Source organism: Brachypodium distachyon, chromosome 5 (genome assembly GCF_000005505.3).
Source record: "Brachypodium distachyon strain Bd21 chromosome 5, Brachypodium_distachyon_v3.0, whole genome shotgun sequence".
NCBI classification, from domain to species: domain Eukaryota; kingdom Viridiplantae; phylum Streptophyta; class Magnoliopsida; order Poales; family Poaceae; genus Brachypodium; species Brachypodium distachyon.
The window spans coordinates 5,537,297-5,552,681 of NC_016135.3; the positions used below are offsets into that span (position 1 = coordinate 5,537,297).

General features: G+C 43.8%; 1 protein-coding gene across 1 annotated transcript; it reads right to left on the minus strand.

Moving 5' to 3' along the window:
• Positions 1 to 1,040: 1,040 nt before the first annotated feature.
• Positions 1,041 to 7,861, minus strand: LOC100822716 (TBC1 domain family member 15). The gene is made up of 11 exons (XM_003581523.4): positions 7,129 to 7,861; positions 5,365 to 5,460; positions 5,134 to 5,237; positions 4,133 to 4,392; positions 3,932 to 4,054; positions 3,765 to 3,853; positions 3,430 to 3,535; positions 3,211 to 3,308; positions 2,100 to 2,360; positions 1,669 to 1,752; positions 1,041 to 1,495 (listed from the first exon to the last, which is right to left on the minus strand). The coding sequence occupies exons 1-11, from the start codon at positions 7,228 to 7,230 to the stop codon at positions 1,475 to 1,477; spliced, it is 1,344 nt and encodes a 447-aa protein (XP_003581571.1). The 5' UTR covers positions 7,231 to 7,861; the 3' UTR covers positions 1,041 to 1,474.
• Positions 7,862 to 15,385: the final 7,524 nt, after the last annotated feature.

The window sequence follows — 15,385 nt, forward strand, 5'->3', positions numbered from 1 at the left end:
TAGCGGCGGTTATAAACCACCGCCACTGAACATATAGTAGCGGCGGTTAGACACCACCGCCACTGGAAAAGGTTCCAGTGACGGTGGCCACAGACCACCACTGGAAATGTCGAGTGGCGGGTATTTTGCCCCCCACTGATGTACTCCACGCACTTTTCAGGTGGTGCCAGAGGGATTTACAGTGGCGGTTTGTAGGTCTTCGGTGAAATACCCGCCATTGGTGATATCAGTGCAGTAATGGCAGGTATTTTACCTGCCACCGGTGCTAAAACCTCCAGTGACGTAGAATTGGTGGCGGGCGTGATCACCGCCACCAACCCCATTTTTTGACCGCCACTGGAGGGGTTTTCTGGAGTAATGAACTTTAAAAGAATTAGGATCCAAATATGCACTTTAATACAACTAGGACTGCACACCTCACATAGTTATAGGATTTGCAATGCATTTTGCTTCAAATGAAATTATTTTTAACAAGATTAGAGTCGCTCGTTCTTTTTTCGTGTTATCTATGTCTTACCTCCTAGTTCTGCAGACCAGCGGGAGAATATGAAATCCGAAGGCAATCCTCTAAAGATGGTTTCACGAGATATCTGATGTTTGTCCACTAATAGATTGCACAATGAAGACAATTATTATTTTTGTATAGCGAAGACAATTTATATTTGATTCTGTTTCGCTGGTTGATTTTCATATCAACGTTCTGCGATCTATGAATTGTTTGAACTTGAACTTTAAAATGAAGATGATCGTCTGCATCAACTATACACTTTTTCAAAGAACAAAAAAATATTTGGGAACTTACCCAGATGTGTCCCTGGCGAGCCGAGGAAGCAGCTGGGGTGGACACGGGGTTTGGCAGGACAGGAGAGCCTGCTGCCCTGCCTCTGCCCTGCTCGGTTCGTTTCCATAGCGGCCAAAGCTCGGTTAGCTGCCTAGAGACCAGGGCGACAAACGCCACAACAGGTGTTGACGGCAAGCTGGGTACGGGGCTACCGAGTAGAGCACGTCATCAATCAATATGGTTTTGCAAGTACACATAATCAATCAATACAATTTGGCATCATTCAGAAGAGATGGACCAAAATTTTGAGGAGTAAAGGGGGCAAAATTTTCTTGACGCGGAGTTCAGGGAGTATACAATATGCTTGGCAGGTGAGAACCATAATATGCAGCGCGCATTTCATCTTTGAACTGAAACTATTACGTACGCATGCAAGGGATAAGCTATACCCACACCGGCACACCGTCAACTATCTTTACAAGCAAATGTGCTCATGGAGTGATACAGAGAACGCGATGTCATTACATACAGCGGTTGCATTCATCCTGTACGTACTGGAGGCCATCTTCAGATGATGACGATCCATGAGAACTTGAGAAGCTTCACTCACCATTTTTGTGGCAAATATGGACATGGATGTGTATGTTCGAATGGGAAAGAATCACCCAGTGGAAGCGTATGTTCTAGTGCAGTTTAGGTTTTCTTTGCCTGTACCTGTGAAATGAACAAATGCAAAATATTCAGGTCAGAAGCCACAGAAAGTGCATGAAATAAATAGTTTTGTAGTACTACATCGGGATAAATAATACTATATATCTAATCATATGCCACTACACTTATTCGATTTATTACTAAGGAAACTAAGAAGAATGGCTAGTTGCTTGTACCTTTTTGAGGTATTTCTTGTGAAGTTTCAGAGCTCCAGCACAAGCTTTTTTCGCATCTAAATTCCCATTTACATCATTCAATATCTGAAAGGGAACAAATGCAGGAGTTATGCTACAGCTTTGCGGATGGACGACACGTGCATATATACATATGACAATGCAAGTCCTAACACAAGATTGACTAATTTAATTTGAATTGAGATTTTTGGTCAAAATTGGCTTTGTTTGACTTGAGCGAGTTCAAGTCAATGACTAGTTGCTTGTGAACATTTTCGCCCCTAACATGACGTCTCTAAATTTAATTTGAATTGGCATTCTTGGTGCTAGTAAAAGAAATTAGAAAGTGGACTAGTTTTTTGTGGTTAGGGTTTCAGCCAATGAAAGATTGAGCCTTCTGAAAAAAAGGACAAAATTTCAGATTTAGTCTTTACCCTAATAAGATCATCCAGCCCTCTAGCTTCTTGTAATAGCTTTTCTCTCTTTTCCTTGAGCACACTTGCAACCATGAAAACAGAAATTGGAACAGGACCATCACCATCTTCAGAGACATTCTTTGTATCCTTATCCTTATCCCACTTGGCAAAGTGGCGTACTCCTTTTAATTTCGATTTGGATACCTTTTTTTGTGCACCACTTGCTTCCTCACATGCTGCAAAGAAGATATCGGGATCGTATTCTAGAGCCCACATCATCTGTTTATATGTTTTAAATCAGACAAAAGAATCAGAAGGAACGAAACAAAGACTTGCTAAAATATAAAGGTATTACTGAATGTTTTACTAATACCAAAAAATATACTCCTTCCGTCCCATATTAAGTGACTCAAGTTTGCCCAAATATGGATGTATCTATACTCAAAAAGCGTCTAGATACATGTAATATTTCGTCACTTAATATGGGATGGAGGGACTATACGTATTAAACCTAATACTTCTTAAAATTTTGTGAGACAAGTGTTCATACAAGCACACAAACAACACCACTATGCAAATAAATGGAAATATGTTGCTCTAAAGTTTTCGGTTTTGAGTAAAGCTATTGTAACACCTATTTTAATAAAGTACTTTCAGCAAACGAGAGATATCAAAAGGAAAGAATCCAAAACAAGTTATAGTTGTACACTATAGTCCTCAGTTTACAAAAACAAGTGTAATATTGGAGCTCGAATCGAATTCAATATATGTCAAGAGTAATAGAAATGAGAAAGTTCTGACTAAGTTATAATTGAAAGGAAATATGATAAAATAACAAAAGTTACTATTCAGGGGGAAACAGTCTCTTTTGTTTTTTTACACATTTTCATTTCAAGTTGAAATTTAACAGGATGCCACAACCAGAACATTCCACAGAATAGAACTTCCAAAAACTAAGTATCTGTGTGATTCCTCCAAGAGAAACTTTCCACTAGATGTGTCCCGTTCTGTAGAGTAGTATGACTTGCAATAATTTAGACTAAGCATCAATCAAAAAAATGAGATGCCAAAATCAATGTTCTGGTTCTAGCAATATCCACCATATTCTGTTGTTAGGGTATTTACATACCTCCCAGAGGTACAAGGAGTCCCCAAATGACACTTCACGTCGAAATAATACCATGAACATACGGAATGCAAACAGATAGTCACCTCCACCAAGCGTTTCTGTGTTTAGGATTCGGACAAAATTAAAACTGTTCATTGATCTAAAAAATTAAAACTGCACGTAAAATTTTACAAAAGAAGATCGAATGTTTGACAATATGGCTGGTCTTCAAACTTTTACCTAGGTGGTCATGTAGCTTTGGGTCTAGCACCTGAATAATAGATGCAAGGTGCTGAAGCTGGTTAGCTACCCCAACTGATTGATCCGTGCATCTGAAATTTCCTCGCTTTAAATGTCAAAAATCAGAGTAGTTGTTAATAGGATGTCAAAGATAAACAAGAAAGTAATACTCCCTCTGGCCAGAATTACTTGTCACTGATTTAGTACAACTTTGTACTAAATCCGGGACAAGTAATATGGGTCGGAGGGAGTAGTAGGAAATTTGCAGCACAACGGATGTACGATTGTGCTTTTATGATTAGAAGAAAGACATCATGAAAAAAAATAAAGTATACCAGTCTACGCATCAATTTCTCAAAGCACCAGAATGCATCCGCTTCATCGTTGAGTAACACTATCATTGGTGAACATAAATCACTCATTCCTGTTTCATATACAAAAGTTACATCTGTAAGCTTATGGACGGTAAATAAGGTTTGTCTCTAAGTCAGGTGTCACCCACCTTGACAGTAACCAACATCTTTGTCAATCCATGCATACACGGCTAGAATATCCCATAACTTGGAAAGATTTTCTTTGTTCTCATAAAATACCATGGTGCGGTCAGTACGTAGCACGTCAAGTCCTAACATTATTTCAGAATTTCATAAGCAATGATATGAAAACAGTCAACATAGAAACCAGAAGGAAAGGTAAAATATACCAATTTGATGTAACGTAAGCTTCCAGTCAATAATCTGCTTGTCAGTAATTCGATCTGCAGAATCATCTACATTGTTTCCACTGTTGCTGCTTGTTGAAGCAGCGTCTGAAGTGTTTTGGTTTGCAGTAGCCTCAAGTAAAACCAAAGGATCTTTAATTGGTCTTCCATCCTCAGTGATAAGTGGCGCTGTGATAACTTTACCACTACCAACATGAGAATCCATCTCTCGGCATTCTTCCTTCCATCTAGCATATTGTAGTCTACATAGTTCATCGGGTAAAATACTTCAGATTAAGTTGATATATATTTACAAATATATTTTTGGAAATCATAAGAATAATATATATAATGTTATATTTACGGTTATTAGAGACGTCATGGGTAATGGAATTGTAAAGTTTGGACACTGCAAGGGGATTGCCACTACATGATTACCATTTATGGGTACTCTTGTTACCAACCCAATGGGTAAGAAACACTGACATGCTTCTGATGATACCCATAATTGCCTCCCTTTTCCTTACAATATAATAAGCTTGTGATTGTTTCCCGAAGGTGGTAAAGTTTTCACAACAATGTGACCGAATTAGACAAGGAAGAACTTCATGCTTACTTTTGAAAACATCTATAGGAATCCAACTTGTAGCATGTGATAGAAGAATAAAAGTGAGTTACACACCAATATGGTAAAATGAGTAGTAAACTTCCCATGTGGTGCTCTAATATTTATTAGAGAAATCAAGAAAACGAAAAGCTATGGCCGAATATGAATGTTCGCACGTGAAAGATTGGATCGGAACAGAGTGATAAGGTGCAAGTAAAAGAGGCTAGATACCAACTAAATTCAGAATAAATAGTTTGAGGGGACAATTGTATAACTGATGTCGGATCTATGATTAAGATGTCGGCATTGCTCTTGAATGTAGTAAATAACTAAGTACTGATATATTTATTTAGGAGAAGCAATAATGCACACCAGATGCTCTTAGGAAGACAAGTACCTTCTTATTTCCCTGATCTCCTCCCTCTCATCAAAGGTACTCCTTGGATCAAAACAGCCAAGTAAGAACTCCCAAACCTCTCCCCTAACTGTCGGATGAACACCCTAAAAGAACAAGATAAACCATTATAATTTGTACATTATTAGCTTCACACAACACATATAGGAGAAACAACGAAAGGACAAAGAACATGTTTCAAAATTGCAATATTCGACCATAGGAGAATCTTACTCCTTTTTGTATCCGGCTTAGGACTGAGGCAATGTCAAGGATGCCATCTGGGTTAAATGCAGCCTGCCATTTCCGAACACTTAGTGTTTTGCCAGCCTGAAACAAAGAGACAAAACATCTTGCTCAGAACAAAAAAGGTATGCTTTCTAAAAAACTCTAGAAAGGTACATATTGTGTACGTAAGCAACAAGAGTGGCATAACCACCTTTCAAATCATGATAGGGATGTTCCTCAATGATCTTGCAAGAAGTGAAAAAACTGAAAACACAAAATTTAAAGCACATCGATGCGCTGGTTCACAACCACCAACCACTCAACTACTCCCTCCGTTCCATATTAATTGGCACGGATTTAGTACAACGTGCCAATTAATATGGAACGGAGGGACTACATATAGTGTAGAAAATTAGTAAAACTGAGTTTGAAGGATAGTAGAAGCACTAGCCAATTAAAACATATATGAGCTTCCAAAGCAACTATGATTATAAGAATAATTAACCCAAGCGCCAATTTCTATTCTCTTTGATTTAACCTGATGATTAATGCTTCAGGAATTGCATTCATTTCATCCAAATTAGAATGGACGAATGCCACAGAACAAATGCACCACACATTTTTCATTGATAAAGTTGAGCAAGTTAACTGCTGCGGCAGAAAGTAACCTACAAAACAAATATGACCAGAAAATTGCTCAAAATAGTTCACTTCTTAGCTGCTAGGCTTCGAAACAAAATATGGGGTTTTTCTGACAAGTATCCAGCACTGAGATGCAGAAGTTTACCTCTATCTGTCAACATTGAGATATGCATAATAGACTACATGCACATACAAAAAGAAGTTATTCTGTTAATTTATAGCTCAACACAAACACAATAGATAAATGCGCTGCAAAAATATGCTTGTCTGAAAATTTCTTGTCTCAGTCACCTCAAGTTGCATGCTCAAGTCCTTGTCACAAAGTTGCAGGTCACCCAAAGTTTTCTTAATCGTCAGTACCTAATTTCCATGGTACTGCAATTTTAACAGTTTATTCTACATTTTTGTTTACTTGCTATTCTGTAGGTTTGGCTAAACATAACATAATTTTTGTAGATCATATGAAGATTGATCATCATAAAATCACAAGGATACACATTTTTAGATTCCAGGTCCCCAATTTAAATTTTGAGTAAACCATCGTAGATTTATGCATTCATATATAAAAAATATGGCAGTTTGACAGGTTCAAACGTATCACCACATTTAACATAAATCAGCATATGCTCACCAAAAAACGAGGAAAATTAAATTGTGGACAATGTATTTGTAAAAGAAATGAATGGTTGAACCAGATTGGAAAGTATCACCACATTCAGCAGGTGAAAATTCCACAATTTGACAGGCTCTACCAGATTCAAATAAAGATGCTAGCTGTAAAATTTGGTGCAATGTGGGTGAATTTTTATGAAGTGCAGTTCAGCCTGTCATTTAAGAAATTAGTGATCCAGAAAGGAATATTCCTAAAGTTATTAGGTATATGGAAAATATATTGTTCTTGCACACCCATAGATTCTCCATATTTACGGTAAAACAGTGTTCTTACTCAAGAGTCGTTTCCATTTTCCTTCATGTCATCAATACTATAATTCCAATGCCAACGATATACAATTTTATCTACAACCACTACATTACGTACAGTAGACCCATAAGTATGCATGTTACTATGTTAGACAACAATCACCAAACATAGAAAGCAAAATGAAACAAAAGGAAATAAAAGCAAACCTTGATCTTGAACTTGCTCTTGGGCACATCATCCGTGCAATCTGACCGGACCTCGTAGTACGAATCCGCGGGCGTCCCGCTGCTGATACCCCACTTGATCATCTTCCAAGTCAATCAAGAACGCACCAGCAGCCGGAACCCAACCAAGAAGCCAAGAAAGGCAGCAGCACCTTTAGGGAGAAGAGGACGCGGGCTCTATTTGACCTCAAGAACCAAGAAATGGCAAAAGCAAACCGCAAAGAGAAAATTGAATCACCCGCAATGGAGCCGATCCCCCCTTGGACCTTCTCCTCCTGAAGGAAAGGATGCGAGTGGAATCGCAGGAGGAGGGGAGGTTAAGGGGGGATGAGGTCAGGGAAAATCGGGGAGGCCCGGTGGGGTTAAATTAGAGAAGTCGGAGGCGAGGGGCGTGGGAGGGCGAGGACGACCGGTTCCAAAGCTCTGCCGAGCTCGAGCTTGCCGGCTTCTCCGGGCATTTTCGCCCTTCTTGGTGGTGATTTGTGTGGCTGCTCGAGTACTCGCGCCTTCCTTGTGCTTTAATTAGTAAAGATCGGCGAGGGAGCAGGGGGCAGCTGCTACTAAAGCGACTGCGAGGGCGACCTGAGCGGCCGGGGGCGAGGTCATCGTGAGCGGCACCCGCCCGACGTGCGCCTTGAGAAGACGGCATCTGCTCTCTCCTGACGGCGCAGCGGGGGACCCAGGAAGTGGCCGGAGAAGAAGGTCCCTGTTTCTCTTTTTTACTCTCTCCGTTTTGTTTATTGAAGTATCCCCTCATTTTTCAGTTTGTAAAGCCTCTCCTCCCTCTCCAACGAGGACGTCTCTGTAGAAGTACCTTAAAAACCAAAGAGCATAATGCAATATCCGTTGACATTTTATTTCCTTCATTGTCTCTGTTCTTTAAGTTTAAGTTAGGACGTATATCGTTTTTCTTTGACAGATTCTTGACCAAATTTTAGTATATGTCCCAAATTAAGTGACTTAAATTTGTCCAAATATGCATGTATCTATACCGAAAAACCGTCTAAATACATGTAATATTTCGCATTTGATATGGGACGGAGAGAGTATATTTAAATAAAACTGGTACCATTTCATTTGTATTCTAAAGTACTTGTCTATAGTTACGATTTGGATCGCTATTGATGGAATAATCCTTGCTCAAAGGTTCGGTCAAAGAAAAGCAATATACGTTCTAATTTAACAAACGGAGAGAGTATGTTTGTTGATTGCACATTAAAAACTAAAATTACACATCATTCAATGTAGATATAATCAATTTTACTATTCCCAAAGTAAATATACTTGGGTGCTGATATTTTATTTTTATATAGACCTTCTTGCAAACTGAAAAAAGAATAACTCCTATAGATCATAAGAAATCGGTGGAGGCGTCTTTCCCTTTTTTGCTTTCTTAAGGAAGGGACGGCTATTCCCACAGGTTGAACTCGATAAAATCTGCAGCTGTAGGCAACTAATACAGCATGCATATAACTGCCTCTCACCTATGCTTACTCATCTATTCCAAGTTTAGGAATCTAGGTTATAGTATCCCTATCAAAGAGCTGATGAAGGGAATGAGCGGAAGAGTGGACACGGTTCAACTAGCGAAAACATGTTAAACCATTTTTCTTAATTATCTATGCATAGAACTCCGAAGCATGACAAATTATTTTATTTTATAATTATTCATGTTTATTTTTCTATGCAAAGTTTAACGGAGCCACGAAATCTTATATATCTAAGAGAGAGAAACCCACTACCCGATTTCTTGGACTTCCGGTGAAGCCAGGTCACCTCCTTTCCTTTCCTCGTGCGCAGCTTCGTCGTTCGATCCCTTTGGTCCTGCGCATGGCTAGCCCACGTTGTGTCCGATCCTGTTCGTCTCCCCCATATAATGCCAACGCCTGAGTCTTTCTTTTTCCCTTGGGCCGCACGCCCACACCAGCTGGCCCATCTTAGCGAGACACCCAGTTCAGCACGAGCGCGCCTGGCCATCTTCCCTCCTCCGTTCGGTCGCTATTCCAGAACAGGCATAGCCACTGCCGCCAGTTAAATCTCCCTTCGATTCGCTTGATTCAAACCGTTTGTATCCGAAGTAAAACTAGAAAATTAATCCTATCTCCCCATAGGTACCGATTCTGCACGTAAATCTTCCGTTTTCCCTCTTCATCGTCCAATTCCAACCACGCGCTCTGAATGCCGGCCGTCGGCATCCGCCCCTCGATCTCCCTCCTTGCTGATAAAAGTAGATTCTGATCGCGTCACTTTGAGTCTTTAATTACCACTCCTCTCTCATTTTCCATATTGAAAGTCCCTCCTGTAAACCTTTGTCAAGGTGACGGTGCCGGAGCCCCGCGTCTCCAAAGACGTCCCTCTGGCAGAGAGGTGGATGGATACCGCCACCAGATTCTTCAGCAGCAGGGGCATTGGCATTGTGGCGGGGGGAGGGGGGAGCAGCCAAGGAAGCAGGAGGGAGAGACGGGGGCGGGGGAGGAGAATGTGGGAGATCGAGCCGCACAGGATATACAACAGCGGCAAGGCGTCGAGGTGGTGGTGGAAGGAAAGTGGGGAAGAGGGACTAGCTGACATGGTTATGACTAACCACTACGACTCCAGAAGTACATATGCCCAACTTGCGGCTTAAGACAAAGAAGGCTAAACATATTATGTCTTAATGATATAATCGACTTGGACTCTACCTGGACCTGGTCTCCTGCATATATAAAGGGACTAGGAGGGGGAGCCAAGATGAACGAATCTAACATACAAGCCGTCTAGACGCACTCGCTGGATCGAATCTGTGCATCTAATCCGCGCGGCTCCCTTATAATCGACTTATCAATACAATCTAGACAAGCAGAACGTAGGGTCTTACCTTCCGATGGCCCTGAACCTGGGTAAATCATGTTCACTCTGTCCTTATTAGCCGACGAGATCGCCAACACATACACTCAAAACTTTCCTAGATACAAGTCCAGTAATATGGACATTATTGAAGTCACCCCTTCATCACTAACGGAAGGAGCAGGAGGAAGTCACGAGAGAGGAGAAGGCGGGAGACTGGGCCGAGGTGTCTGGGGTGGCAGCAAGGAGGCCTCGTGGGAGTCACGAACAAGGCCATTAAAAAAGTTTCAATTACCAATTATTTGGTTTGCAATTTTGATTTATGAACATTGAAATCAGCCCCAAGATTTATCTTATTTACTTTATCAGTTCTTTTCATTCGTGCAGATAAAAGTTTCTCGGATAAAATTCAACAACCTTATTTAAATCAAAATCAGATGGTGCATGTACATATAGATAAGCTCCCTCCGTACCTATGGTAAATATGATATGAAGAGGTATGTCTTACAACTTCCAGTTTCTGCCTTAGCAAACATTGGTTATATTTCAGTCGTGTGAGCCTAAAGTGCGTCTCTTAAAACATACGGAGTATATCATAAAGGATTAAAAGGCCTAAAAGTCCCGCCTCAACGCGCAGGGTATCATCTAGTTGGATGGAACGAGACGGAGACCATGCAGAAAGAAAAATTAAGTGAATGATGTAATTCATTGGATGGAACGAGACGGAGACGGAGACGGAGACGCGCAGGGTATCATCTAGTTTGATTGCGAGGCAGAAGTCGAGGCTCTTGTGGCTTAAAGAGGGAGATGCAAATACCAAGTTCTTCCATCTCAGTGCAAGTCACAGAAAGAGAAATAATTTTATAGCCTCAATTGAGTGTGGTGGAATTCAGGTGGCCGAGCGTGAGAGGATGGCGGATACTGTGGATGGATTCTTCCAGGATCTGCTGGGCTCGGGCATGGATAGGGCTTTCGGCCTTGACCCGAGTTTACTGGATATGGAGCTTTTCCCAGCTTTGGGACTTGAGGAGGACTTTTCGACTGAGGAGGTGTGGAAGGTGATTAGTGGGCTGCCCCCAGACAAATGCCCTGGGCCGGATGGCTTTACTGGGCGCTTTTTTACTTCTTGTTGGGCCATTATCAAACCTGACATCATGGAGTGCTTCCGGACCTTTTCGGACTTGGATTGCCGTGGGTTTGAGGAACCAAGCATATATTTGTTTGCTACCGAAGAAGCAGGGCGTGGAGACTGTCCGTGATTATCGCCCTATTAGTTTGATTCACGGGATCGGAAAAACCTTCTCCAAGGTGCTGGTAAATAGGCTTGGTCTGGAGTTGCCTCGCCTGGTGGGGGCGCATCAGGGCGCGTTTGTTAGAGGTCGTTGCTTACAGGACAACTTCCTCCTTGTACAAGGTACCGCTAGACGGCTCCACTGCTTAGGCCGCCCATCGGTATTGTTGAAGCTTGATATCACCAAAGCTTTCAACTCGCTTCATTGGGCGTTCTCCTTTTTGATGCTCTTGGTTGGCTTGGTTTTGGTGACAAGTGGCTGGGTTGGATCGGTGTCGTACCAGTGGCCCACGGGGTCCCAGTGATACAGGACGCGTGGGTCGCCAGTAACAAAACCCCGTCAAGTTGGCCTCTCGGGAAGCGATAGGTCCGGGAAGCCTGCCTCAAGGAGATGGTCCTTGGTGAAGGCAAAGCTAAGGGCCAAAATAGAAGAGGTGCCCGGGAACCCTGGTCCCGGGAAGTGGAAGGAGCGCCTCCCCAGCAACTAGCCGGGTGCGCTAGCCGGGAAGGGGCTCTCCAGCAACCCGCATGCGGGCATGCGGGCGGGGCCCGCAGAACGGTGGAGACAGGACGAGACAATGGACGCAGTGCATTTAATGCACCGACAGGAGTCACATCGGCAGGGCTAGTCTTGCTCAGCAAGGCTAGGGCGTCTACTCTACAAATCATTTTTTCTACCGCGTACAGTGGACCGGACGCTGCATGGCGCCCAGCGTGGATCAACCTCCCCTCCACCTCCCCGGCCGTCGGCGGACAACCGACTGAGGGGCCCTGCGGCGCCTAGCGCAAGAGACAGCCGCGCGAGCGACCTCAACGTCACGCGCGCCAGCCAGCGAGCCCACTCGAGGGCTGAATACGCGCAGCAACAGCTGCGCCACAACCACAATGCGTCGCGTGCGACGCCAACGGAGTCTCGGCCCACACATCCGAGGGCGCCGGGTGACAGGGCGTGGTCGGAGAACCGGCAACCTCCTGCCGAAACCCCGGCGGAAGCCATCATCGTCGCGCGTGTCATGGTGCGCCACGAGCCACCGCAAGGCACGCCAGCGCGTGACGTGTGGAGTGCGGACCTGGACGCGCTCCTCGCGCTCGCTGCCCAAAAGCCGCAAGGCGAGGGCGGCCTGGACGGTTCGAGCCGGGGACAGAACCCAGGACGCGGAGACGTGCCCCGCGTCTCGGGGCATGGAGAGCACCCTCCCCCGTCGGGAGGGCAAGCAGACGAGGATCCCGAGGGATACTCGGACTCGTCACCGACCATCACGCCAGGTGACACGCGAGGCGTCTTGAACGCCCGCCAGCAGGAAGACCTCCGCCAGCGCTTCCAGCGCCGACACCGACGCGAGGCAGAGCGCCAACGCCAACAGGAGCAGGAAGACGCTCCCATGGGCGCCGATGACGGCTGCGCCACATTTACTCGCGAGCTGCGTCGGGTGACATGGCCCCGCAAGTTCCGAGCGCCAACGCTCGTGACGTACGACGGGACCGTGAATCCCAAGGACTTTCTCCTGACCTACACGTTGGGCATGCATGCTATCGGTGTCGACGACAAGGTCAGGGCCAAGTGGTTCCCGATGGTCCTCAAGGGATCAGCGAGGACTTGATTGCTCAACCTGCCCGCCAGGTCCATAGCCTCATAGGCTGACCTACGCAAGCAGTTTGTAAACGTGTTCCAGGGCGGCTACAAGCGCCCAGGAACCATGGCGGAACTGCACACGGTAGTGCAGAAACCGGGGGAGACATTGCAGGACTTCACCAACAGGTTCTCCAACCTCTCCTACTCCATCCTAGAGGCGGAAGCGGCCGCCATCAACGTCCGCGACCCGAAGATGCGTGAGAAGCATCGGGTAGCAAGCCGGCGGTGGCCGCGCGCTGCCCCATCCACACCAACGCCACCCACTACTCAAAGGATTGCCGCACTCTCCAGACCATCAAGGAGAAGCGCGAGCAGCGCCCCGAGGAGCGCCGTGCTGCCGGGGCTTGCTTCAACTGCGGGCACATCGGGCACCTCTCCTGGGACTGCCCGAACAACCCCCGCAGCGGAGCAGGCCGGGGTGCAGCCGGCGGCGATGAAGCGATCCCCCTTCCCCAAGGGTTCGATCTCTGTGCTTACTTGTGCTAGTCCCTGGATCGACTCACTAGCACACACAGTTCAAGATGTAATACCAAGATACAAAGGTCAAAAGTACTTTATTACATCGTATCATCCAGAACTTAAATTGTACTTACAAACTTGCATGACCTCCTAGGCCAGCATAAACAAATAATGTTCAAAATCATGATAACAAAGTATCACGAAGCTGCAGCGGAAAAGTAGAGAAAAAGGGCCTCATCTACTCCCAGAGGAGAGAGCATGTTGGAATGTAAGCACATAACCCAGAGAAAATATCGACGAACCTCACTCTTCGTCAGTTTCACCTGCATTATTAATTGCAGCCACTACGTGGTCAATACATTTGAATGTATTGGCAAGCTCACTAGAGTTATAAAGGACCTACCAAGTACATGCATAGTTTGGCTAGGTGGGGTTTGGCTATTTTGCATAAAAACATCATTATTCAAATCCTATCATTTTTAGACAAATAGTTTTGAATTCTATTGGACACGAGGTAGAAACACCCATGCTCCTATTAACCTAGGCACATTGAGTAGAAACATCAATGCTCCTACCCAGTTCAAACCATTCATTTTATTAGGAAATTGGAATGAGTGAGACTTTCCTTACAGCTCCAATATCTAGTTGCTCATAATTGTCCGTAACCGGGGACACGGCTAAGTACTTAGTTTGACACTCTCGAGAGGTGGTACACTTTACCCACAAGAAATCGACGTGTTAATCCCTTGCTGTCCTCAGGGTAAAGTAGCAACGGCATCGATTACAGGAATTTTCAGAACATATTCCCCCAGACCACCTGAGGGACGCGTTCCAACCTACACTGCTACATACCGATGTCACCTCGGATCCAGGTTCATATTTCTTACATCCATCCTGGCAGAGCCCATAATACCATGTGGTTGTACTGGAAGCTACTAAACAGGAAACTAGTCCAGTCTCTGGTTATCCCGGGTGGCATCCCACATTGTGACGCAGGCGCTCCCCGAATCGCACGGGGAGGCGACCATGGACGCTCCCGAATCACACGGAGAGATGACTCAGCGGGCCCCATAGAAATGGACCTAACGTCACGACATCCGAAAACTCAAAGCAGCCCACCCAGGACGGTTCATTGAATTACTTGTTTTGCCATACACTAGGAAAAACTATGTTTGTAATTCAATAGTATCACATTGTAATAATACCACCCTCGTATATTATCATAGCATAGCATTTTACTACTACGATGGCATTTGGTGGTAAGGTCATGGCAAAGGGTATCCTATACTATTAGGACAGATCATAGCTAGCATAGATAAAATATTAATCCTGACAATGCAACTAATGAAAACTAGTGCATAATAAAATAATGGGATGATGGTCAAAGTGAACTTGCCTTGATAGTAGTTGGTATTCAGACACTCTTCAAGTCACATAGTTCGCTCTCCGAGAAAACTATACAATCAGGCAAACATACACATACATAAACACACCATACAAGCAAAAGTATATGTATGTCATGATGCAATGCAAAACATGTGACATGAGTTTGGTTTATTTCATTTGGGTGATCTGCTGATCCAATGCCTTGAGAATTAAACACATGTAATTAGGGTTTTTAAGCAAAAGCAAAAGTTAGGGTTTAAATCCTAAAATGAGGTTTTATTTGCATCTGCAAAACAATTTAATTCAAAATATTTATTTCTCTGCCCCATTGGACAGAGGACATTAAAACAAAATTTTGGGCACTGGTTTCATTCAAAAAGGACTTCTAAATAATTAGTTATGATTTAAATGGCATAAAACCCTAATCTGTAATTTGAATGTGATTCAAATATTCAAATTTGAAATTGGACAGTGCCAAAAGATTCTACACTTCCTAAGGATTCCAAAAAGGTGTGGATCACTAAATTTGGCCAAACAGATTTAAAGTTATGATCATTTGAAGTTACAGGGGCCTATCTGCAAAAGTGTCTTTTAATTAAGCCGGGGAAATAAAATTACATTTTTTTATTTTATAACTCGGGTGC

Excerpts from the sequence above, each read along its gene's own strand:
- LOC100822716 (XM_003581523.4), bottom strand. The coding sequence starts at position 7,230 with ATGATCAAGTGGGGTATCAGCAGCGGGACGCCCGCGGATTCGTACTAC. Across the intron at positions 4,055-4,132 it reads GCTTACGTTACATCAAATTG|GACTTGACGTGCTACGTACT; the intron begins GTATATTTTACC and ends AAATAATGTTAG. Across the intron at positions 2,361-3,210 it reads ACTCCTTGTACCTCTGGGAG|ATGATGTGGGCTCTAGAATA; the intron begins GTATGTAAATAC and ends ACATATAAACAG.